Source organism: Misgurnus anguillicaudatus, chromosome 21 (genome assembly GCF_027580225.2).
Source record: "Misgurnus anguillicaudatus chromosome 21, ASM2758022v2, whole genome shotgun sequence".
In the NCBI taxonomy this organism is placed as follows: Eukaryota; Metazoa; Chordata; class Actinopteri; order Cypriniformes; family Cobitidae; genus Misgurnus; species Misgurnus anguillicaudatus.
The window spans coordinates 46,304,554-46,330,717 of record NC_073357.2 but is presented as its reverse complement, the minus strand read 5'-3'; the positions used below and the strand labels follow the sequence as shown (position 1 = coordinate 46,330,717).

The window sequence follows — 26,164 nt, the reverse complement described above, 5'->3', positions numbered from 1 at the left end:
AAATCCAATGTTGATCTGACGTCCAAATCCAACGTTGATCTGATGTCAAAATCCTATGTTAGCCTGACATTAAAACCCAACATTTGATCTGACTTCAAAATCTAACGTTGATCTGAGATCAAAATCCAATGTTGATCTGACGTCCAAATCCAACGTTGATCTGATCCTATGTTAGCCTGACATTAAAACCCAACGTTGATCTGACGTCAAAATCCAGAGCTGATCTGACGTCAAAACTCAACGTTGATCCAACGTCAAAATCCAACGATGATCAGACGTCAAAATCCAACGTTGATCAGACGTCAAAAATCAAACGTTGATCAGACGTCAAGATGTGTGCTACGCCACTGGATGACATCAGAGTACAGCAGCGCGATTTAAAATTAGACTCCTCTGTATGATTTCTTAAATCGTTCTCGTGGTACTCTAATGCCATCTGCTTGTCAATTCTTCTCATCTCACACCTAAAAAACAACCATTAGCAAGATTTCCACTTGCTGCTTATGAAACAACTATGTGTGTGACCGTAGTGTAAATTATAATACAGAAACTGTCATTAAATTTCCCCCAACAATTTCCAAATAATTATTTATATTAATTACTGCTTAGTGCAGTGGTTCTCAAACCTTTTCAGCGTGCGGCCCCCTTTGTGTACGGTGCATTCCTTCACGGCCCCCCCAAAGAAAATTTACGACAAATTTGTTCTAAAACGTAACATTTTAATTCAACAAAACATTCAATTATACAAAGTAGTGCTGTTGGTAAGTAGCCTTATTTTTTTTAGGTTTAATTACACAGAATTCATGATAAATTAATGTATTTTAGAAAATGTCATAAAACTGGGGGCCCCCTGGCACCATCTCGCGGACCCCAGTTTGAGAACCACTGGCCTAGTGTACATTAGACATTATATAAACATTATAAAGGAGGATTCTGAAAGACAGATCAGCAAGCCTATAATCTTCAATAAAGCTCACTTAGTTGTAGGTTTAGAAATATTTCATTTATTTAACAACAAACCCAGTGATAGGCTACAGAAATATAGAATCCAGTAAGTGAAAAATACTTAATAAAATACCAAATATATGTTAACAGGTACTGATTTACCTGTGCTTTATAAAGCTTACATCATGTGATTTTGGCAACTGAGGCAAGTCAGCAAAGTGCTATTACACATGAATCTGATAAACCAACACAGATATTCTGTTCTCATACAATTTTCACACTGTATCTGAAAAATCAGATTAACCTTTATTAGAGGTACTTGTGTAGAATAATATATCACATTTTCTTTCCTTATCAAGTTAAATAGAGCTACAAAAGTAAAGAAACTGTAGTTGGTGCCTAAGTGACTCCAAAGGGAAAGTGCAACAGAGAGTACAAGTCCAGTTATGTAAACTGCTCTCCTGTACTAATAAAGTTGATGTTTCAAAATATTACAGCTTAATATGTTTTAAGCTTTGATCACAGTTAAAGTACTACCATCATTCCTTTTCTTTAAAAAAACCCTCATAAAGCCTATTGAGTTTACTTTTATAACAAAATAATATCTGGGTAATACAGTTTAGAAAATATCTAATCAAAATGGGCTCAAAAAAGAAAATATAAATATACAATTGTAATATATAAAGAGCTATTTCATCACATAAAACACCTACCTTTACTACATGGTACATAAAGCAAAACAGAATGCATTAACATACACTTGACAATAAGTTATTCACAGATCAACAGGCAATTTACATACACTAATGTTACTACATGAGCAGTAACAAAACAAGAATACTTTATGTTCAAGAGCATCGGCCTCATTTCGTTTAATCAATGTTAATATCTGGAGTCATCTCCATCAGCCTCATAAATGGAGTGTTGAGCTGAGACGAGCGAGTTCTCACTCTAGGACTGATGGGAGAGATGGACAGTTCTGAGGTTGGGGAGGATGGAGATCGTATAGACTCCGACTCAGTCTCATAACTGGTCTGAACATAACTTGAGGATTCTAGTGTGGTTTGCGTGGTGCTTGTCATACTGTCCTGTGTATTTATTGTACTGGACCGCAGCATTGAGGTGTATTGTCCAGGAGTATATTTGAGAAGACTACTGGTCAGTCTGCTGACTCTTGGAGGTGATTGGAAAGAACTGGGTTGGACAGGAGCTACATACGGCTTCTCTTCAGATCTAAGAAAAAAGGAAGAGGATGTGGGTGTAGACGTTGTCTCGAAAGCGCATTGTAATATCTAAAGGCAAGGCGGTGTTTATTACCTAATGGGCAGGTCACAACCAACTCCAATTTCTCTGGTGGATACTTTAGTTTCAGATGCTCTCTGTATAGACATAAAATACTTCAACTTGTCTTCTAACTCATTATTCTAGGAAAAGAAGCATATGGCAAAGGACAGGGAGTCAGATGAGAGACATTGAAAACTGAGCAGAGAATTTCTCTGACAGATACATAGACAGACTGTTGTACTCCATCTGATTCACGGACGTACAAGAATCGAAATGACAATCAAAAGAAATCAAGCTCGAAGCTTCAAGCTGACAGAATAGCAGTGGAATGTGGAGCGTTCACATTCAGCATGCTTGTTCCAACTATTCTGTGCTTTTAGTTGATTGATTTAGGCAAGAGGCATGCAAATATCTGATTTTAGCTACATGGTCCTACTTTACCTCACACTCAACAATAGCAATCCTGTCCAGCAGCTCAGTGATGAACATGTCCTTCTGTGCAACTTGACCTCTTAGTGTTTCAACCTGTGGAATTTTTGTTTGGTTTGTTTGCATTTTATTTTGCAATTAGAAATATTAAGTTTTTTATGACTTTAAAACATGTCAAAACATTAAAGGTGCAATGTGGGACTTTTAGCGGCATCTAGCGGTGAGACCACCAGTGGTGGCCGGTGACTTCTTTTTTTGAGGGCGCACAATGCGAAGTTCGTCACAACATGTATGTAGCGCGTCATGTGTGTGGTTTGTAATTTAAAAATATGTGTTCTGCGCATTGAATGATCCTATGTGCATCACGTGTCTTGTCAAAACAAGTGCCCGCTGCAGACGCGTCCAAAGGGTTCATGATAAAAAAAGACGCTCGTGTTTGCCAGATTCTCGCATAATCTCATGCGTAAGCAGAGTTTACTGTTAAGTAAACAATTTACTTTTATCATAAACTATTTTGACGCGTGTGCAGCAGGCACTTATTTTGACAAAATACACGATGCACATGGTTTACATGACGGAACAAGCACATATTTTGAAAACACAAGCAATACACATGACACTCCGAACACATATTTTGAATTTGCACCCCTCGAATGAGCAGTCACGAGCCGCCACTGGTATGCATGTGATGTCATCGTCAGCGAAAGTGACTGCGGTTACACCCACTGAGTGGCAAAAAGTCTGAGCGACAGCATTAGCATAATGTGGAAAACGTGTATAAAATGGGAAAGTAGTTGTGTGATCGACTATGCTAACAAATTCAACAAATCTTTTTTCAGACTGCAAAAACACTGAAAGGAGAAGTAAATCAGTAGCAGGAGCTATATGTCACGGATGTAACATTTTGGGATAAAAAATTCTAAAAAAATACACCAATGAATACTCTTATTCTGCGTAATAGCAAAGTTTTGTCTGTGAGGCTTCATTAAAAAACATCCATTATGATGAGCCTTGTGTTCTACAAAGATGGAATGGTTTAATTTTGTTAGGCAAGACAAACATATATGTCAGGAAAAGCAATGTCTGGCCATATGCCAATGTCCACAGACTACTGGTTGTTTGGCAAGTTGTTAGGGTCACTGTTAAGGCCAACTAAATTTAAGCAGATAATAGTCAGTTTTACTGCGGTTTTCGCAGCAGCCGCTATGAAAACCAGCCATTTTGTTGAACGTTTTCCCCCGCAACAGGGCGAGCTCCGGCGTGGTCACGTGGAAAAGTGACGTCGTTGCATACCCTCTATAGCAACCAACGGCTTAGTCCCATTCGAAACGCAAAGTGAAGCTATGGTAGCCGACAAACAAGTCATCATCTACGACAATATATTAACAGTTAGTTTAGGGCTACTACAGTATATAAAAATGACGGTGCCAAATGGCACCCCTTCCATTTAAGGGGACCCGCAGTTCATTTTGTAGGGTCTTTATACACCAGTTATGTATAGACCGTTTCATCGGGCGCACGTGCAGTGACGCGATTAGCGTCTGGTCCGAACTTTACTTCCGGTTTCTGTTTGCTTAATGGTCTGACTAGTTGCTAAAACTGAACTCTTAAACAAATACCCCGTCGAAAATAACAAATGTTTTGGGTTCCTATGTAATCTACGTGTTGTTTATTTTGCTTGTTACATAAATAAACTACTTTAAAAGGACTTTTGTTATTTATTCTTCAAAGAGTTTACCGGAAGTTACGTGATGACCACGAAAACCGCGTGTTTATGTTGTTACTGCTGAAAACGTCTATATTATATTGCATTTCTTTTAAGAGATCCTTCTAAAAGTCTCACATTGCACCTTTAACTGTTATCTAAATTGGTCTACATGATACAATCAGAATCTGTATCCTCACCTCTTCTATCATAGTTTTGACCTTCCTCTGCTGAGAAAACACCATATCATTGAGATGCTTTATTCTTTCTTTCAGTTCTGCCGCTTCCCCCTTTAGCTGCTCAGATCTGAGATGAGACACGTTGTTTATATATGCAATAAAAACACTATTGCAATTAAATAAAATGATACTCCCGATGGTTTTGAGTCATTTTCTCTCAGAAGAGAATTTGTAAGCGCTGTGCATTATATAGTCTTGAAATATAATTATAGTACCTCTGTTTCTGGTTATTAGTGCCCATAGCATAAAATAATTTTACAGTAAGTATCCTTAATTAAAAACACAACATTGTCACAGGTTTTAGCTGCAAAACTTGTTAAAGGTATATACTGGATGTCTTACTGTTTAGTCACTGCTTTGTCTGCATGGTCAACTTGGTCCAAACCACGCAAGCGCTGTTCACAGTCATATAGTTTATTAATCAGGTCACCCTTCTCCTGTTATAAAGGGTGGCGTTTTATTAATACAATAAATTTATAATGATAAAAATAAAATGTCTTCACTTCTGATCGTTTCCGTCATGGATAATATTATTTACCTGAGCCATACAGCTCAGTAGCCGCTCCACCTCTATGATCCTTTGGTCCCTTTCGGCGATCTTGGCTTCAGCTATTTTCGCATTTTTCTCAGCTTCTTCAAGCCTCCTCATGTAGTCGTCCAGCTGTGCCTGTGTCAAGTTCACCAACAATTTCAATCGATTCCTTACATCCACCACTAGGTGGAACCCTTATGTTAAAAAAAATGACAATTTCTATTCTCCCTTGTGAAAAACTACAGATGTTTCCTGTTATAGGACTGGACTCCTCACACCCTGTTTATGAACTATGAAACTCTTTTAACAATGTGTTTGCAGTACTATAACATAAAGTATTGCAAATACTAAGATACTATCTTAACTAGTTCAAGCAAAACTGAAATGCATACCAAGTCTTTGTTAGGTATCTGTATAGTAATGTACCTGCAGAGCCTCTATCTCTTCTACATATTTCTTCTGTTGTTCCCGCAGCTGTTCCTCATATTCCTTCTGAAGCTTAGCACTCAGCTCCTTCAATGCCTGTGTTTTGGCTTCCTGAGACGTCTCCACCTAAACAAAAAAACTAATGTATTACTATATCACTAAAACGTTTCACGTTTTTTAACATTTAAAGTTAGTATTTTTGCAGAGTTTGTACCAGTCAAGTTCTCGTTTGTTTTTTATTTATTCTTAACAGCAGCATCTATGGCTATTTTCATCGCAAGAACTGATTAATCCAAACACAAGTTAATCCACAAAAGTTTATCCATAAACATTGGGGGAGAGGCAACTTGGCGCTCTCCAGTTTACCTAACCTGCATGTTTTTGATCTGTGGGAGGTAACCGGAGCGCCCGGAATAAACTCACGCTGACACAAACTGCACATAAAAAGGCCACCTGACCTAACCGGGGCTCGAACCGGGGGAACTTCTTGCCCCCAATAATGTTTTGATGTTCTAAGTTTCTACATATTCTTTCATGTAAAAATATGGATAATAAAAATAACCTTTCACTGATACAAAGTATCAAAGTGATATTGCTGTTTCCCCCCGAACGAGGTTTCCTTCTAGAACAATGGTATTTTGTAAAGCACAATTGAAACATAGGGAAATTATATAGTACTAAGTGTATTTTTGTGTGTAGTAAGTGTACCTGATTTTTCAGAGACCGATTTTCAGCTTGTGCTGCTGCTAGTTTTCGCTCTGTGTCTCTCAGTTTGTCTTCAGTCTTCTCCAGGGAGCTACGAAGCGATTTCATCTCACCCAAGTTTCCCACTCGGTTTTGACAGTTTTCCAGCAATGATTTCTAAAACAGGAGCACGAACAGCATTATAATAATTTCACTGACAAACACGGGTAGTTTCTCAAAGCGCATGTTTGCTTTGGCTGAATACAAGTTCTTCTACATCTTTTTCTTGCGACATTTGCATTAAATTTATTTGCAAAACGATTAACGCTTCCAATAAAGTTTTCAACTGAAACTGCTCAAAAAGTGTTTTGTCATGATAGAGCATGAATTTATTTACATATCATCATCAAATAATGATTTTTTATTATTTTATCCAGTCTAATTTCATCTATGCAACTGTAATATTTACGACATTATAGTTTGACCGGGACCAAGATTTGTAGCAAACACTCTTGTTGAGTGCTTGTTCTTCAGGAGGTGGCAATGGCCGTATTGTTTGTGTACCTGCAGATCAATGTTTGCCGATATGAGAGAGCTGTTCATCTGGTCAAAGCTGTCCATGGCTGAACTCCTCGTCCTCACTTCTGACTCTAGGTGCCGCTTATGAGCATTGGCCACCTTGGGACAAACACAGTCAACGCATTGTCCTCCCTACTGAAAAATCGAGCTAAAACCAGCATAAGCTGGTAGCTGGTTTTAGCTGGGTTTAGCTGGTTTAAGGTGGTTAACGCTGGTCCTCCCAGCCTGACAAAGCTGGTCATGCTGGTGGGCCAGCTGGTATTCCAGCATGACCAGCTAAGTCCAGCTAGACCAGCTTAAAATGTGACCAAAACACAGCTAGACCAGCTTGCTACACCAGCAAAACCAACTAAAACCAAGCTGGGGACCAGCCAGAACCAGCTCGCCAGCTTGTGCTGGTCTTGGCTGGATTTTTCAGTAGGGCTACCACTATATTACTATATTATACTTTTAATTGCACCTGACAGGCTAAGGCTGGGCTGTTATTGTTTCGTGTGTTAAGAAAAGCAAGATTATATTTTTAGACATGAGTCATGGTGTGTTTTACTCACCCTTAATTCCTGAGATAATTTTTGCATTGACTGTTGCATCCCTCCGAACTGGCCATACATTCTCTCTCGGACTTTTTCCAAAGAGTCACGTACCTGTGGGGACAGGAGGAAGTGTGGGTTTTAATTAAAATATAATAAAAAACATTTAAACCCTCTCCGTGAAACATTTTGCCCGATACTAGAATAGCTATGTTCCACCTATATTCAAACACGTGAACTAGTTAATCAAGGTCTTCTGGTTGATTCAAAGTAGTTGTAGCTCAGTGACAGCAGGTATCTGTAGCTCAACCGCTAAAGCACACAATGTCAAGGTCATGGGTTCAATTCTCAGGGAAAACACAGACTGATATTATGTATTCATTAAATATAATGTAAGTCATTGGATAAGGTTGCAGGAAGGTATGTTTGTTTATCCAGCCAAATCCTACATACATCCTGATGTTTTTGCTGAACTATCACAGTTTATTTTGGGGAGAAAAGTAAAGAAAATCTCTTTCTGCGCTTACCTCTCTGATGTAGCTCATTTCATCCCTTAGGTGATTGACAGACCACTCGCGTGCCATCACTTCCTGTTGTTGGTTGGGGCTTGTGCTCTGCACCACGCCATAGACTCTGGGCCCTTGCTGACCAGGCTGGCTATTAATGATGCCATTGGATACAGGACGCTGAGGGAAAAGGACCACAGGGGTCAGATTTCAGTTTGTAGATGCGTTTAAAAGGGGAGTGTCACTGTTTGTGTTTATGGGTATAAGCACTGCTATATGTCTATTAGTGCATCCTGGATAAAAAAGAAAGACCAAGGTTGTCAGTGTTAAGGTGGGTATATATTTAAGAGTAAAATAGTACATCTACATGCCAGGGTATTTTTAAGCATTACTGCAGAGTGTGCAGAAAAAGGATTTGGGAGTCAGACAGTCAGAATTGTCCTCAGTAAGCGTGTCATATTTCTGCAATGCTGTACAAAAGAATTAAAATCTCAATCCTATTATTTTTATTTAATTGAAACTGGGAATATTGCACAAACTTTCACATTTTCAAAAGCATGCAAAACATGGAATGCTAAAAAACATGTTGACATTAGTTGGTGTACGTAGATAGAGAAGATATTTATTTTGTGAGAATGCCACGGGGAAAGGAAGGTAAAAGGAAGAAGGTGCTATAATGCCACACCCTAAATGCTCTTGCTCAAGGGCACATCATTGGTGATCAGTGACTTTTGAATAAATTTGCTCTGCTAACTGGCCTGGTGTTTCTGCGTCAAACACTTCGATGCTTTATACAGTAGGTCAATTATATCTCTCCAGTATGTGTTACCAAATAAGTTGTGTTTCTTTATTTCCAAGATTTAAAAAAGCTTTTTTTTCCAAGTTTTTAGCAATAAGCGAACAAATAATCACCTGTGTTTACGCTACACCATCAGGTTCATATAAAATGACTCGGATAATATTACAAGGTGTCATAAATATACTCATGGACAAAAACAGGTTTTGTGATTCTGTAAAGGATCTGATGTAAGAATACTGTGTTAATGCTTTTTTAAGGTTTGTGTTATCGTACCTTGTCTTCCTGTTCAGATGATTCTCTACCAGGGGGCCTCTCTCTCTGCATGAGACCATTTTTCCTTTTCCAGGTACCATTGACCAATTTTTCATCCTGTGATTTAACAGAGTCAATGTCATTTTAATGATCTTTCACAGGGTGTTTGGACAAAAATGTGTGTGAACACAACAACCAACAATGAAAAAAAATCCACCCTCTCCCTTTTAAATCCCCATAAAACCAAAGCAGGCATGCCGTTTTGATTCCCTTGTAAGTGTGATGTCACACTAATAAAGCCCCGCCCATTGCCACTGACTGGTTAATTTTACACAAACATGTATATATATATATGTGTGTATGTATGTATGTATATATATATATATATATGTATATATATATATAGCTAGAACTTCACAGACATATTCTAGGCACATTAGACTTAAATTAAATCTTGAAAAAATGGTTAAAAAACAATAGTGTGGGGAAAATTTGTAACAACCATCATGCATTAACAGTATGCTACTTGTTAAAGGGGGGTTCAACGGTATTTTTATGCATTCTGACTTATTAACACTATTTAAGAGATGGTTTCCTTATGCTCAACATAGGCAAAGTGTCAAAAAAAGAGTTGGAAGTGTTACCGAGCATTTCTGTGCCGAATGCACTTTGCCAGGGTTTGTACAAGTTTTTGTCACCAGCTGACGTATCAGGGGTAAGCATACGTATTATTTATTTTTATGGGCAATTCCCCCAGAAAAGCACCCCCACATGTCAATCAGCGGGAGAGCGAGAACCGAGGTTGCTAGAAGTCACTGGCATCACTTCACGCAACAGCTTTATCAAGACTCAACAATGGCATGAAAGAAGAAGTGTGTTTTTGGATGTAAGGAGAAGGAAGCCAGCCTTATGGAAACAATGGATATAGTTTGTTAACGGGGGTAGCAGCGGAGTTTTGAGTGTGTGTTTGTTTAACACTGAATTTCATTGAAAAGTTCCAACCGGGTCATGAGTTGCATGCGGTAAGACAGACTTCTGTGTTATGTTGGAAATCGTCGCGTAAGTGCATATAATGTAAATGGCACGAAAATGTAGTGAATTATAAGTTATCCAGTTGTTGCTTAACTCGTGACTCGCTCCTCCCGCAGCTCATAACTCCTTCTTCCAAATTTTTTCGTACGTGATCAGAAAGAATCGCTAATGGTGATCTGTCTTTTATGAATCTGATAAAACTAAAGACTCTTCAGAGATTTAAAGGATGTAGTACTACCAGGGTTCCCACACCTTAGTTAACTTCAAATTCAAGGACCATTCAAGGACTTTACAGGTCAAATACCCTCAAAGTCAAGGACTAAATGTGGGGACACATTTCAAATGAGAGCAAGGTTACATCGTGTTACCTTTTAAGATACATTGTTACAGTTCCCTTTCGAGTAAACTTGCGCTGCGTCACTGCGGTGACACTTTGGGGACACCTCCAGGCAGTGGTGTAGTGCAGGGTATACGCAGGTATTCGGAGTATACCCACCTCTTAATTTGATGGCATGGGGTATACCCACTTCTACTGGGGGCATAAACTAAGAGTATACCCACTTCTCCAGACACCACTACACCACTGCCTCCAGGGGATAGTGCGTCTGAATGTGTATATCAAATTCAACCAATGGTGAGGCTTAACGACAAAGACAGGGTGACGGCCAGGAAGTATATCGCTATCTGAAATATTGCCAAAGATGGCGTTACAGGGACCCTGAAAGTATGGCAAGGGAGATGCAGTGCAGGGTTCCCACACCTTATTTAACTTTAATTTCAAGGACCATTCAAGGACTTTACAGGTCCAATACCCTCAAATTCAAAGACTAAATGTGGGGACACATTGTTACAGTTTCCTTTCGAGGGAACTCGCGCTGCGTCACTGCGGTGACACTTTGGGGACGCCTCCAGGGGTAAGTGCGTCTGAATGTGTATATCAAATTCAACCAATGGTAAGGCTTAACAACAAAGACATGGTGATGCGGGAGCCAGCAGTATTTCGCTATCTGAAATATTGCAATAGATGGCGGTACAGGGACGCAGGTAGTATGGCAAGGGAGACGCAGAGTCTCGTTCCCTTCTCAAGGAACAACAGTTACATACGTAAGTCGAGATGTTTTCATGTGTCAAACACAACTATGCAAAAATGCATTTTGGTATGAATCAACATTCGCATACAGAATATATAAGCATTTAAAGCAAACAGTTTAGCATGTGTGCTTAAAAAACCTAGAATTTCATGATATTATCCTACACTACACATGGAATTATATGGATTTTTTTCCAGAAAACTTTCATATTGTATGTATGTATATTTTCAAAAACTTCCCAGGTCCTTACATTTTTTCCCAGGGATTCACAAACTTTCAAGGATTTCAAGAACCCCTGTACTACTCTACTCCAGATTAACATCAGATACGCAGAAACAGCATGTGTTTTGGGAGCTTTAAATACAATTCAAGCATTATTTAATAAATAAACGTTTATTGTTTATAAGACACGGTACTGTCTGCTATAATACTCGGATGCTAGTTTTCAACATTGTACAAAGATAAAACAATATTGATCAACTCCAGCTGTGATCACACTGACAGGGTGTGGTACTCCCCTTTCCCAGGGCATAGTTTCTCAGAACTGTAATCTTATTCATGTTGTGACCACACCTCTTTATAAATCTATTCCAAAACATATAGAGCAGCTTCATCAATAAGAGTGAATAACAAGTCTTTAAGAAAGGGTCTTTAAAACCCCTAAAGATGTTCACACTTTCAGCTGATGGATGAGCATGAGAATACATTAAAGTAGAATGTCAAATATTTTGGAGTACATAGACCAAAATTAATGATTTACCCCAGACTATCACTATAAGAGAGATACTGTATAGTGTAGGAGTGGGTAGAGATAAGAACGGTACATTCATGACAGTGAGCATTTTACAGATATTTCTACATTTAAGTATTTATATATTCCTGTGCACAGTATTTTATCTGTGCACCATGTTAACCCTTTGTGCATGGTATATACTTCATTGCCCGTGTAGTATTACTGATTGAATTGCATGCTCTGTCCTCTCTCTCTCTCTTTACTCCAATAGTAAGCTCTATTGTTATTGTCAAAGATGTGCCGATGGCTGTCTAGCACCTGCGCTTCACAGAGTATAACTGTATACATACAGTGGGTGTAAAACTGCCCACTCCGGCTTTGCTGAAAGCAGAAACACATTTATTCTGAGAGGTTGTATTTAATATTATTACAAGAAACAACGATCCTGGATCAGTGTGCATTTCTGACTTTCCTGTAATCCAACAGGTGTTACTCGGCTACAGGTAGGCCTGTCTCCCACGGTGGATACGATTACCAAACACACCCTTCTTAATTTTGCAGTGGGTTTCTTTGCCACTGTTATAAAAGTAATAGAATATCTTTAAATATTCTTTAATACTTAAAATATTTTTTACTCTTTAAATATTAACTATCCGTTCTCTTTTCACCTTTTTGTCTTTGTTGTATAGCTATGTCACTACTAAGTGCATAATGTTACACATATTCAAAGCCAGTCCAAAATCCCTCTTAAAGGAATATTCCATTTTCTTAAAAGAAAAATCCAGACAATCCACTCATCACCATGTCATCCAAAATGTTGATGTCTTTCTTTGTTCAGTCGAGAAGAAATTATGTTTTTTGAGGAAAACATTGCAGGATTTTTCTCATTTTAATGGACTTTAATAGACACCAACAATTAATACTTAACTTAACACTTAACAGTTTTTTTCAACAATTAATACTTAACAGTTTTTTTCAACGGAGTTTCAAAGGAATATAAACAATCCCAAACGAGGCATAAGGGTCTTATCTAGCAAAATGATGGTCATTTTTGACAATAAAAATAACAAATATCCACTTTTAAAGCACAACTTCTCGTTTAGATCCGGTCGTCATGCGCTAGCGTGACCCCACGCAATACGTCATGACGTCAAGAGGTCACAGAGGACGAACGCTAAACTCCGCCCCAGTGTTTACAAGTGTGGAGAAAGAGGACTGTTCCGACGTTGTTGTATGTCAACTGATACTAATTAATGTCTTTGTGTCAGTTTATTGTTTACAATGGTCCGCAAATGTGCATTTATATATGTAACATGTGACCTCCCTACGTCACTACGCATTTACGTTAGGTCGCGCTGGACCTGACCTAAACGAAAATTTGTGCTTTAAAAGTGTATATTTGTTATTTTTATTGTCAAAAATGACCATCATTTTGCTAGATAAGACCCTTATGCCTCGTTTGGGATTGTTTATAGTCCTTTGAAACTCCGTTGAAAAAAACTGTTAAGTGTTGAGTTAAGTATTAATTGTTGGTGTCTATTAAAGTCCATTAAAATGAGAAAAATCCTGCAATGTTTTCCTCAAAAAACATAATTTCTTCTCGACTGAACAAAGAAAGACATCAACATTTTGGATGACATGGTGGTGAGTAAATGATCTGGATTTTTCTTTTAAGAAAATGGAATATTCCTTTAACTTTGCTACCCATCTTATTTTCTATGCATAACTAAATACTTTATAATACAAGAAATAGCAGACTTGGGTTCACCGCTCTTCCCTCTATTTAAATGTCATGACAATGCAGGATTCTTTAAAAACACGGTTACACAAACATACGAGGATTATGGGTGAAAATGTCAAAACAACATTATGAGTAGAAAGTAGGAGTAACTGGCCATAGGCAGCTCAATATGACATTCACAAGACGCACACACAAGACAATGACAGGCTACAGCTGGACTATCCCAAGAGAGACACTGATAAGACAATCAACGGTGCTCTGTTGGCAGAACTCCTGGATTTCTTTTCCTCCTGGTATTTGGCTTATAAAAGTGCTAGATGTTCCCAAAGCGGCTACTATCAGAGACCCAACAGTTTAACTTCAAAGACTAAGAGCTTCCATGCCAAGGTACAGATAAAAACTCTCATGCACATCTAGACGCACCTCTCTGGACTTCTTTCCAACACACTAATGGGAACTTGTCACATAGACTTAGTATGATATGTGGTTGGTAAACAAGCTCAAAATGTAACCTTGCCTCCCTAAGTAAACAGGTGACTCAACCCCATCAACTTTGCTTCATGTGACTCTGTTAAGGACATCCAAGTGAAATTTAAACAAGGCCTCGTTTGTTTTTGATATTAGTAGATTAAGTGACGTTTACACTGCACATATTGTTAAAGCCATTTCACACGGTAAGCGGCAAAATCGCCACGCGATTTCAGCTTTTCTCTTGTATTGGAAGTGTCATGAAGTGCCATGTCCAGAGAAGGGACAGGATTTTGGGTGCACGAGCAAGGCATGTGAACCAACTCCGTTTCACCTCTGTAACCGGCACCGTTTTGCTGCTTTCTGCATGTCTCTTACTGAAAAAAAACTAAACACTTGCGGGTTACCGCGTACCGTGTGAAACAACCTTTAGGCAGCACCACTGTGTGTATGCATGTGCCTTTCAGTAAATATGCATTGCATGCTTCTATTCCATTTTTGCATTCTCACCCTGAAACACTGACACATAAAAGACACATAACTATTTAAAGGAAAACACCACTATTTTTCAATATTTTGCTATGTTTTTACCTCAACATAGATGAATGAATACATACCTATCTTTTTTCAATGCGTGCACTTAATCTTTGTACAGTGTGACGTGAATGTGTTAGCATTTAGGCTAGCCCCATTCATTCCTTAGGATCCAAACAGGGATGAATTTAGAAGCCATCAAACACTTCCATGTTTTCCCTATTTAAAGACTGTTACACGAGTAAGTATGATGGCACAAAACAAAATGTGGCGATTTTTTTAAGCGGATTTTAAGCCCAAGGTGCAAACTAAGTGCTCTTTTGCCACACAATATTGTTTTCAAAATGTTCTGCTTAAAAAAAATCGCCACGTTTCATTTTGTGCCACCATACTTACTAGTATAACTAATCATGTAACTCATGTCTTTAAATAGGGAAAACATGGAAGTGTTTGGTGGCTTCTAAATTAATCCCTGTTTGGATCCTAAGGAATGAATGGTGCTAGGCTAAATGCTAACACGTTCACAACGTGCAGTACAAAGATTAAGTGCACGCATTGAAAAAAATAGGTATGTATTCATTCGTCTAAGCTGAGGTAAGAACGTAGTAAAATATTGAAAAACGGTGGTGTTTTCCTTTAACAGCAAGTACTTCTAGTTGCAAATGTATAAGTAAAGATAGCCTGTTTAAAAAGACTAATTATTTTCTGTTTATACCACGGGTCTGTTGAATGCTGCATTCTGATTGGCTGAGAAATGTTCTATGGGTGTTGATTATTTTTCTGTAAACCGCACACCTATCTTTTCAAATGTCTTAAAAATAGGCACCAGAGCAAGGAATAATTGATGACGGTCCTTTGAATTATTTGAAAATAATGCACACCTGCGGTGTAACGGCACTCCGCTTCGCGTTGTGCCGCATTACCACCTTGGTGTGCATTATTTTCTTATAATTCAATGGCCCGTCATCAATTATTCCTTACTTAGTAAACTCACACACCGTATTAAGAACTGTCCGTGTCAGAGATTCTAAGAAAAATAAACTATGGTAAATTAATGTTTGTTTGTTTATTCTTCACATCATTCCAGCATCTACTGCTATATTCATGGCAAAAAATCCATACACAAGTTAATCCACACAACTTGAGGAGCAATTTGGCATGATTTTGGCTTTTGGTAGGAAACCGGAGTACACACGGAGAACATGCAAACTCCAAACAGAAAGGCCACCTGACCTAGCTGGGGCTCAAACCGGAGACCTTCTTGTTGTGAGACGACATTGCTACCCATAAAGCTAGTAAATTAAAGGTGCGGTTTTTCCTGATCCAATTTTTCAAACTTTAGTTGGTGTGTAATGTTAATAAATAATACACATGCAAAATTATAAAGCTCAAAGTTCAAGGCCAAGCGATATATATTTTTTAACAGTTTCAAGGATTACAAAGAACCGCTGGTTTGGACTACAACCCTTTACTTTCCAGGTAAATATTCTGAATTTTTGACAGACCTCCGTCTACAGGAAAACGGCAAAAAGGGACATGACCTTGTTGCGCTTTCACAGAGAAGACGAAGAGTTGTGTTAGTAGAGTGTTTTTGTTACGATGCAATCGAGATGTTGTTATTTTCATCCCGGAGTCAAAATCCCCTTTGTTTGGCCTTTGCTGAGGACAGCTTCCTCAATCTGGCGTGACCTTTCCGGACGTGTGCTAAGTCGCTGTCATCGAATCACAACAAACTGTACCAGCTGCACAATCAGAACTTGTTACGTATTTCTGAAGAAGGGACTTCATAGAACAAGGAAGAAATCGGCCCATTTTTAGGATAGTGAAAACAGCGGTATAGAGAAAAGTAAATTGTGTGAAAAATACTGTGTTTTTCACACAGGAAACAGGAACACGTTATATTGCGCACTGTAAACACAATCATCACTTCGAAAACACAGAAAAACAGGAGCTTTAAAGAGATAGTTCACCTAAAAATTACAATTCTCATTTACTCACTCTCATGTTGTTACAAACCTGTATAAATTTCGTTGTTTTGATGAACACAAAGTAAGATATTTTGAGAAATGTTTGTAACCAAACTATTCGTGGACGTCATTTACTTCCATCGTATTTTTTTTCTGACTATAGAAGTGAATGGGGTCCACAAAATTTTTTTTGGTTACAAACATTTCTCAAAATATCTTCCTTTGTGTTCATCAAAACAACGAAATTTATACAGGTTTGTAACATGAGAGTGAGTAAATGATGACAGAATTTTCATTTTGGGGTCAACTATCCATTTGAAGCTCCTGTTTTTTCTGTGTTTTAATGCAATGGTATGAATGAGAAAAATAAAAAATAGCATTTTGATGTTACAGTATCACAACGAATAGCTGAACTAGTAGTAATTTACAGCTGTTCAATCATTATCTGAATCAGAATCACTCGCTCATCAACACTTCATGTTTTTCTGTTATCAGGCAATTACTTTATGCTATTTGTGGATCTCCCCAAACATACCGAAGATACCAAAGTGAGTGAAGAGGAAGTCTGCTACTGTATAATGATGAAAAAGCAGATTAAGCGCCAATCTGTCTGAAAGATGCTGAAAATGATACTCACAGTCTTTGCAGTTTCATTTTGAGTCTTAGGATTGTCCTCAGGTCTGAGTGTGAGCCTAAGACGCCTAATTCCCCTCTGTTGGACGTGGTCACACGTGCACAAAAAGAGCATTGATGAAAACGGACAGAGGGAAAAAACAAACAATGATCAGTCAAACTTTAGTCACCCTGTGGAGCAGGTATTTAAATTATGTAAAACACATTACACAATCGAAATGGAAATCATACTGTGGGAAAAGTAGCAGAGAGAAACACACAACAGTTATATAATAAATACTTGCTTATAATACATCTAATTTCTCAGATGGAGAATAGTCCATAGTACAATATATTATGTTTCACATGAGATGCAGCACTAAAGCAACTTTTCTGCCAGACATAACATTATTATTATTACTATTTTATTGACTTAAACGTCATAAATTATTCAATTATGAACTATTTCAGATGTGTACATATGTATAGTCAAAATTCACTACGTATAGATGCCCTCTTCATTGTTCAGGTCCATCAGACCGGGTGTCAGTTGATTAGCTGTGAATGGCAGCTGCCCACAGCATTGACGGCTGAGTGCCAGGCCCTGATAAAATAAACATGACAGGGCCCGGCCTCCAGGACGACAGCTCTTATTACAGGCCATCGCTAAAAAACAGAACCCTGAGTCGATGTGGAAACTCTCCTCACACACATCAACAGCACGCCTCCGTGCCACTGATTATCAGGGATATGTATAAGCCATTAGAGCATGGTCCAAAATACAAGTGACAGGCGAGAGATAAAGACAGAGAGTGGGGAGAGGTTCGTGAATTGAAACAAGAAAAATAAATGATGTGAAGAAACAATGACAGAGAATTCCTAGAACAGTTACAGTTGAAGACTCGCAGGGAAACAAAGTTCAAAAACAAGCAGGAAAATGTGAGAAAGGACAGGAAGACCTCCCCCGTCTTTAGCTACTTATACAACAATGTTTCTTACCTCATTGAGGTCCGTTATATTTGTGGTGGTGGTGGTTGTGGTGCGGCCAGCACCGGCCGTGCCATTTCGCAGCATGGCTCCTTTTTCAGTGTCTCTTTCTGTACACGCCACACATTCACACAAACTCAAATATCAATCTCTGTCCCCACCACTGCAGGCTAAACACCAAAGAGAGGAAGAATGGGAAGAAAATTCCCCTCAACAGCTCTGCCAGAATTCCTTCCCCCGGATGAGAAGGAAGAGAGAGAGACTGAGTATCGGGGAAAAACGTGGCTCAGTATTCCAATGTGCATAGGTCAGTAGAAAAGCAGCAGTCCACTGGGCAGGCAACTCCTGAATGACAGCGTTCCATGTAGACTCCTCCTGACTGATAGAGAGAGAGACTGAGAGAGAGAGAGAAAGAGAGAGAGAGAGCTGTCAGTGCTTCATTATCTGTACTGGCTACGTAAGCCTTGTTTCCCATCAAACCCGTCAGGCCACATTTTACCTGTGTGCTCTCTCTAGTACTCACCTACCTATAACCAGCTGCTTTCATGGGGTGTGGTTAATGTCATCAGGGTGGATCCCTCTCCATTTCTACTGCCTCGGAGACAATGCACCTTACAAGTCAGATTCCAGTTCGGCTTGCAATATGAGTGTTTTTGCATTGGAGCTCCGTATAATCATTTACCTATAATTTGAGTTAATTTACTCATTTGCAATGAATTATCATAAAAATGAAAATTAGAAGATAAAAGAGCTTAAAAAATTGCAACAATGTTCACAAAAGATATTTTTATGATTCATTAATGACCCTGGTTTTAGATCCAAACTGTCTGATGCAAGCTTTATCTGTGTGATTTTGTTTACTTACTTCAAAGTGCGCACGTTGTAGGTCAATCATTAATTTTCAAAACAGATACACCTCCCAGTTTAATCATTTACTCTCCTGGTTTCACTTTGTCTGTATTTGTTTGATTCACTGATTGAAAACACAAGCTGTGATTCCCAAGATGTTACAACAGACTTTAAAGTATAGATAACGTCTTCAACAAATGGGTAATTTGGTGGTTTTAAGTGTCGTTAAATCTTTTGAACATGACATGGCTCATGAACATCTAGAAATCCAAGAGCAAGAAAATTAAGCAACATGTGAAAGGTCAAATGGATTATATTTCCAACCTTTTATGATGGAATATTGGATCTTTAGGGGAGTGGTACCCTACTAACCTACTAGTTAAGAATTTAAGTTCTTGCTAGTTAGATCAGTTCAGTAATTCTCAATGAGGTACTTGTAAATATTCTTTCATCACTGTGCTTTTAAAATACATATTGCTCCAGTTTAAACATGCCTGTTTGCTTAAAATATTACTGAACAAGAACAACTTGGTAAATAAATAAACAATCAATGTTTCATAATTTAACATTGTTTTTTATTATTGCTTTGACTGACTGGAGTGATTTTTTTGTGTGTGTGTGTGTGTGTGTGTGAGGGGGGGGGGTAAAGTAATAATACAAATGTTTTAACATTACCTTAGAGGTCTCTTATCAAATGAAAAAGACATCTGGAGAAAATCATAACAATGGTGGTGAAGAAAATGCAAAGGATAAATTATGATTTTCCATCATTTTCTCCAGCTGTATTTTTCATATGATTTATTTGATAGGCTAAAACTTCAAAAGCACAGCAAGATCACATAGAAACAGTGTTGCCAATTTTGTGATAGATTTAGTGACCTTTTACAAAAATTACACTCATTCTGTTGTCTGACAACAAAATTAAAATATGCTAATATTAAAAATTTAAAATAAGATTTTCGCTAACTATATAATCACAAGCTTTTTGTTTTCAAGTATACCCAGATAGCAACATATATAGATAGGCTGAATCTGGCCTACATTTGGCATTTCTGGCTTTATTTTGGCTTTCTTTTGCTCACAGCCTTGTGTGAAACAGCATTCGGCGCTGTGACATGAGTCTAGCCAACCAAAAGCAATAGGCACCTTTTTGAGTTTTGGTTGGCCAAAGAGTGATAAAACAACTAAATATTTTTTTGTCATGCAGAAATGTCTAAATATTTTTGTCATGTCAAAACCCTTTGAAATATTTATTCAAATAACATAAACTTTTCAAAACCTATTTATATGAAGCCATTTAAACGAACAAAAAATAAAATATAATTTATGGGTAGTTAATATACTGGAGGCATTAATGTGCAGTATATACAAACAAAATAATAAAAAAATGATGTCAGAATGAAGAAAAATAAATAAATGATTCAGTCTGATCATACCTCAGACAAAAGACTTAATGGGTGTTTAGAATTACATATGGATGTAAGGCCGACGTTGGGTTTTGAACCCATCATTACAGTTTGACGTCAGCCGACGTTGTTTTTTGGTGTAACTCAATGTAACAGCTTGACGTCAGGCCGATGTTGGGGTTTGACGTCGACCTAACGTAACAGCTTAACGTCAAGCTGATGTTGTTTTTTGACGTAACCCGATGTTACACAACTTGATGTCAGGCCGACATTGGTTTTTGATGTCAACTTGATGTTTTAGCTTGACATCAGTCCGACATTGATTTTTGACGTTAACCCGACGTTACATCTGGACGTCAACCCGATGTTGGCTTTTGACGTAAACCTGATGTTATAGCTTGACGACAGGCCAATGTTGGTATTTGACATAAACCTGAAGTTACAGCTTGTCGTCGGTCTTTAACTTCAGGCCATCAAAGTTTTTTGACGTTAAGTCAACATCTGGACGTCGACCCGATGTAACAACATCAACGTCATGCCGATGTTGGTTTTTGACAAAAATGCGAAGTTTGATGTCTGGCCAACGTTGTTTTTTGATGTACACTCGAAGTTACTGGACGTAAATACGGCGTTGTTTTTTACCTCAACCTGATGTTACAGCGTGATGTCATCCGACTTAGACTTTTGACGCTAAGATGACATCTGGACGTCAACCTGATGTAAAAACGTCAACATCAACCTGAAGTTATAGATTGATGTCAGACCGACGTTGTTTTTGGATGTCAACCTGACATTACTTCTTCACGTCAGTCTGATGTTGATTTTTGACGTTAAGCCGACATCTGGACATTGACCCAATGTAACAATGTCAACATCATGCCCAACGTAACAGCTTAACGTCAGGCTGATGTTGTTTTTTAACGCTAACCCAATGTTACACAACTTGATGTCAGACTTGACGTTACCAGACGTCAATACGACCAAACCGGGTGTGCCTCATAAGCCTTGAAAAGTGAAGCCTCTGGCTCTTTGATCGCCCCCTGGTGGCTGGCTGCAGTACAAGTCATAACCCCGCCCTCTCCATTCAAATGAATGGGACTTTGCTCTAACTAAAAAAAATATTTACACTTCCAATAAAAGTTTTCGAAAGATGGTTTTGGTCCTTTCAAGTAGTTGTTATCACGCTGATATATGTTCAAGTGTTCATTTTAGCTTGTAATTTGATGCTATAGAAATGGGGCGTGTCGTTATGATTGGAGTGGTTGAATTGGCCGCGCGAGTGTTTGGGCGGAAGTTTGATACCGCGGCTCTGCCTCTGGCTTCCCGGACGATTCCTTCTGCGCATGCCTTGGCTCCAAACTGACGTTTTTACGTAACATGGTGGCAACCGTGGTCGGACATTTTTGGCTTCAATTCATTACAATGGTGGGAGGCGACGTCGCGTCGTCCATCTTTTTTTACAGTCTATGGACCAAACCCAAAAACATGTCCACAGATGTATTAAACATATTAAAAAATTCACCGCTAAAGAAATGAACAGAACTTTTGGAAAATGTGATAAAAGCTATGTACACTCACATGTACTGTAATGAGCTGAGTCATATCAGTGGCCTAATAAAGATGTTTGCTTTCCATGAACCTGCACTGCCGCCACGTTGAGATCACATGCACAGCCGCATATTATCCACATTATCACTGTAGTCATATATAATAATTAAATTATGGCTGTGACTAGTGTTTTACTTCATCATTAACTGAAAACATTTACTTTTGCCACCTCGTCCATTCACCTTTTTATGTGATTTTTCCAGAGCAATGTATCTAAACCTTTTTGACTTTAAGGACCCCAATAATATTTATTATATATTCATTATATTTATAATACCTATTCATAACTGGACACTAGCTCATTTTTTTTAAATAACCAAAAACTACGAAATTAGTTTTAACTGTTTTAGCTCATTTTAATGTGTGTCTTACTGTAAAAAAATTCAAGTATTAAGGCCACTGAAAGAGCTTTGGACCTCTGGTTGAGATAATACAGTCTAGACAGCTGTATTATTTGGCATTCTTACAGCCATGTGTGTATTAACTTATAAAAAGGGTGTTTATTTAAGTACTGTAGCAAACAATGCCAGCATAAAATTGAATATCTTCAAAAGCACACATAAATTATTCAGAAACTATTGATGTTTTGAAGAACAACACAAATGACAGCACTTTCCTGGCTGTTGACTTTTTCCACATTAATGCTGAAACAGGATATAACATCCAGCTGATAAAATCCCTTATCTAATCTAAAACTACACTACACAAATCTACAGACAAATCTACTTTGTCTTACCATTAGATGTTAGTAGATATTACCATGCTAGGTCAAAAATCATTACTTGTAATACAGCATTACTGACAAATTGTTGCTCACTTCACCTCATCCAGAGCTTACGTCTGTCTGAACCCACCCTTCATAAACTAACATACATGTATGCTCATTGTGTACGTATTGTCACCTCGCTCACCTTGTCTTACCTGATGGGTTAGATTCCCTGAAGTACATATCAGGGAAGAATCATGTTTTAGAGATGAGACGGGGAATGACAACAGGAAGAAACAGAGGAAGACACATACAGCTAGAAAGCAAAGAATGGGTCTGTGTTTAGAGATATTCTGTTTACAAAAACAAGTGTTGGCCTAAAAAGCAGTTAGCTGGTACTAAAATATTTTATTTATATTTAAGACAAATTCTGCCGACACATTTTTCTAAAGAGAGACTTCAGAGAAAAGTGCTTTTGTTTTGCTTTGTGATACTGCAGTTGAAAAGCAAAACAAATGAAGCATTTTCACTAGAAAAGATTCCTTTTAAGTAAAGTACTACCAGTAAAAGAAAGGATATACAAAAAGCAATGCACAGAAAGATTTAATACGGGTTTGTATACATGTTTGTGCATTCATTGTCTTATGAAACTAGCCATCATTTCAACGTCTATACTAGACCCAATATAGTCCGTCTATGAGTAACCCACTTCTAGCCAAAATAAAGTTAAATCTGGTTACTTAAATGACGTTTTTACAAAATCACTATCGAGATGATGATGATTTTCCATTATGTAAGCAAAGTCAACAGTGATTACAAGGCGTTTGGTTTCATTTGTTTATTTATTTCATTCCATTCATTTTTGGCCTATAGTTAGACGTCTATGGACGGCACAAATGTTGCCTTGTTTTAGCCTAGACATCTGTTAAATTTGTTTGGATGGCTATTCGTCATTTTTTTTCCATAATTATTAATAAGCGAATAATGTTGAATTCTAAAAAATGTAAAACAAAACCTTGAGTTGGTACTCGACCTCCACCCAATCACAGTGCATCAACTTTAATGTGGTCCTAAAACAGATATAGTGATGTGTTATGCTCATATACACTAGGATGGTGTCAAAGAAATGATTCTGTCTGTTGTTTGAGGTTTGTTGTTTTGTACCACAGCTTTGCACTATCGTCACCTCTAGCTGACAGGTTAGTATTTACGGCTGGCTGACTAACTATCTAACAACATACTGTGTTTAATAATGTCTTCACAGATGACTAAGTACAAGCTCAGAGAACTGGTTATTTGACATTTAAAAGTTACACTTACGTAGTGATGTCCGTGATCACAGGGTCTGAGCAAATTCTTGTATCTGTGACAATTTACCTTTATACCTTTGACAGACACTTTAATTTACTGTAAGTAACTTACAATATATGCATTGCATTAGTTAAAGCATTCCCTGAAAATTGCACCGATGATATTGGTGTTGCTAGCACCATATATTACTAGTTGAGATATGGGAACATTTCTGTTACTTTATATACTTTACAGTAGGGCTGTCAAAAGATTAATCGCGATTAATCACATACAAAATAAAAGTTTGTTTTTGCATAATATATGTGTGTGCACTGTCTGCAATTATTTTGTATACATTTACACACATGGATGTATGTATTTAAGAAACATTTACACAACTTAAGTATATATTTATTTAGATTTAAATATATTTTATGTTTAATAAATATCCATAAATAAAATCTTCTTAATTGTTAAATTCTTACATTTATACATGTATGTGTGTATTTACAAATACATAATTATTACAAAACATAACACACACAAATGTATTATGCAAGCACAAACTTTTATTTTGTACAGTATGCGATTAATCACGATTAATCTTTTGACAGCCCTACTTTACACATTGCCTCTGAGTTTGGTGTATTTCTTTTTATCCAGACTAAGACTTACATAGTTGTCAATGCAGTTTTACTAAACAAGACAATGCGAAAAGTCTTAAGAGATACGTTTTAAGAGATTAGAGAGAGAAATGCACAGCAAAAATAGCTCTCTAAGCATTAAAACCTGAAAAGGCCAGGATCTCAAACAGAATAGCATTAATAACAAAATGTGTTGGTATTTGAATGACTATAAAAGAACCAAACAACAGTGAATTAAGGAGTACAGATAGGAAAAATAACATCATGAATAGATGTACATCACGCGTAGCAGTAATGATTTGTTACCGACACAAACTTTCTATTTTGTATTCTTTTTCAGATCAGCGTAAATTTACACCCCCGCAGGCATATTACCGACCTTCAACGTTGAAATTTGGTTGAAATAAGGTCAGTTGTTTGTTTAGCGTTGAAACAACGGTGAATAGTAAACGGTTGCAAAAGGTTAATAAAATGCTTAAAAATCAACGTTGAAATTTGGTTGAAATAATGTCAGTTGCTGTTCAACGTTGAAAAAATTGGTGCAATTCAACGTTGATTCAACCTTGTCCTTGAAATGCCTGCTGGGACTCCTACTGGAAATGGGACATACCTCTGACGACTGTTAAATCAACCATAACCCTTTTAGTCTGAAATATTTGTTTAAATTTTTATTTTTTAAGGCAATGATTACTTTTGCTCACAGAAGGGATTTTAATTCCTTAAGTATTCAACTGTTGTAGATAACAGTATTTGTACTATGAATAGGCTAAGACTGTCTTTTAAAAAGTTGATACGTTTGTAATTTTTTAGATAATCTGATTACTAAATATGATATAATTGAAATTAAGTTGTAAGATCGCCTAGTATCACAATGTTTACATTTTCAAAAGTGTGCTACCGCTCAGTGACAGAAGAGGGCAGAAGAGAGCTGTAAATTCCCACAGTTGATCAAAAACTTGCTTTTAACTTGTAAAAAATATTTTGGACTAAAATAGATTAAAATACAATAAGCACAACATTTTGTTTTGTCTCTAAGCCTTGAGTGTACGTGCATTCCTGAGGAGTGGGTTTGGAATTTCAGGAATGGATCGTCGGCCCTAGTCGCTCCACCCCAACGAGTGAAATGTCCGCCAAGAACCCCTCAGAGATGCTCCCCGCACATTGGAAGTTTATTTTGTTTTGTGCTTTATTACTATGGGTCAGACTTGAAGATCATACCTGAGAGATTTGATGATTCTGGGCTTCTCAAGTGCAATATTCTCTTGTTTCCAGATGTAAAGGCCTGTACAGAGAAAACAAACATAACCAGTTTTTCACGTGCAGTCCTTTCCCAACACTGGGGGCGTCAGACACCATTTATCTTCCCGCGCTGTTGTTGCGTGTCTATTTTTGTTCCGTTTCTCTAGCTAAAGGAACAGATTGTTATTGTGTGCTGGCCAGGATCTAGACAACATAAACACACAAACATCCAAAATGTATTAAAAAATTAATATACATTTTAGCCAGATGATAAAATAGACCACGGAGGAACCATGCAGGCCTTACGTATCTCATCTGAAAAATTACTTGTTATACTTAAAATCACA

General features: G+C 37.7%; 1 protein-coding gene across 2 annotated transcripts; it reads right to left on the bottom strand.

The window, feature by feature from the left end:
• Positions 1–981: 981 nt before the first annotated feature.
• Positions 982–25,941, bottom strand: myzap (myocardial zonula adherens protein). 2 transcript variants are annotated; one of them, XM_073859274.1, is made up of 17 exons: positions 25,797–25,941; positions 22,860–22,960; positions 18,599–18,757; positions 18,088–18,454; positions 17,114–17,188; positions 8,932–9,027; positions 7,881–8,039; positions 7,375–7,467; positions 6,809–6,922; positions 6,269–6,421; positions 5,561–5,686; positions 5,141–5,269; positions 4,945–5,039; positions 4,564–4,669; positions 2,671–2,754; positions 2,263–2,369; positions 982–2,178 (listed from the first exon to the last, which is right to left on the bottom strand). In XM_073859274.1, exons 4-17 carry the CDS (start codon positions 18,160–18,162, stop codon positions 1,818–1,820), a joined length of 1,773 nt encoding a protein of 590 aa, XP_073715375.1. In that variant the 5' UTR covers positions 18,163–18,454; positions 18,599–18,757; positions 22,860–22,960; positions 25,797–25,941; the 3' UTR covers positions 982–1,817. The 2 variants fall into 2 exon arrangements, with proteins under 2 accessions (XP_073715375.1, XP_073715376.1); XM_073859275.1 differs by having other exon boundaries at positions 2,263–2,324.
• Between the last annotated feature and the right edge of the window lie 223 nt (positions 25,942–26,164).

Coding starts and splice junctions, on each gene's coding strand:
- myzap (XM_073859274.1), bottom strand. CDS start 18,162: ATGCTGCGAAATGGCACGGCCGGTGCTGGCCGCACCACAACCACCACC. Junction 17,189..18,087: donor ATATAACGGACCTCAATGAG/GTAAGAAACATT, acceptor CACGTCCAACAG/AGGGGAATTAGGCGTCTTAG. Junction 5,040..5,140: donor TACTGAGCTGTATGGCTCAG/GTAAATAATATT, acceptor CCTTTATAACAG/GAGAAGGGTGACCTGATTAA.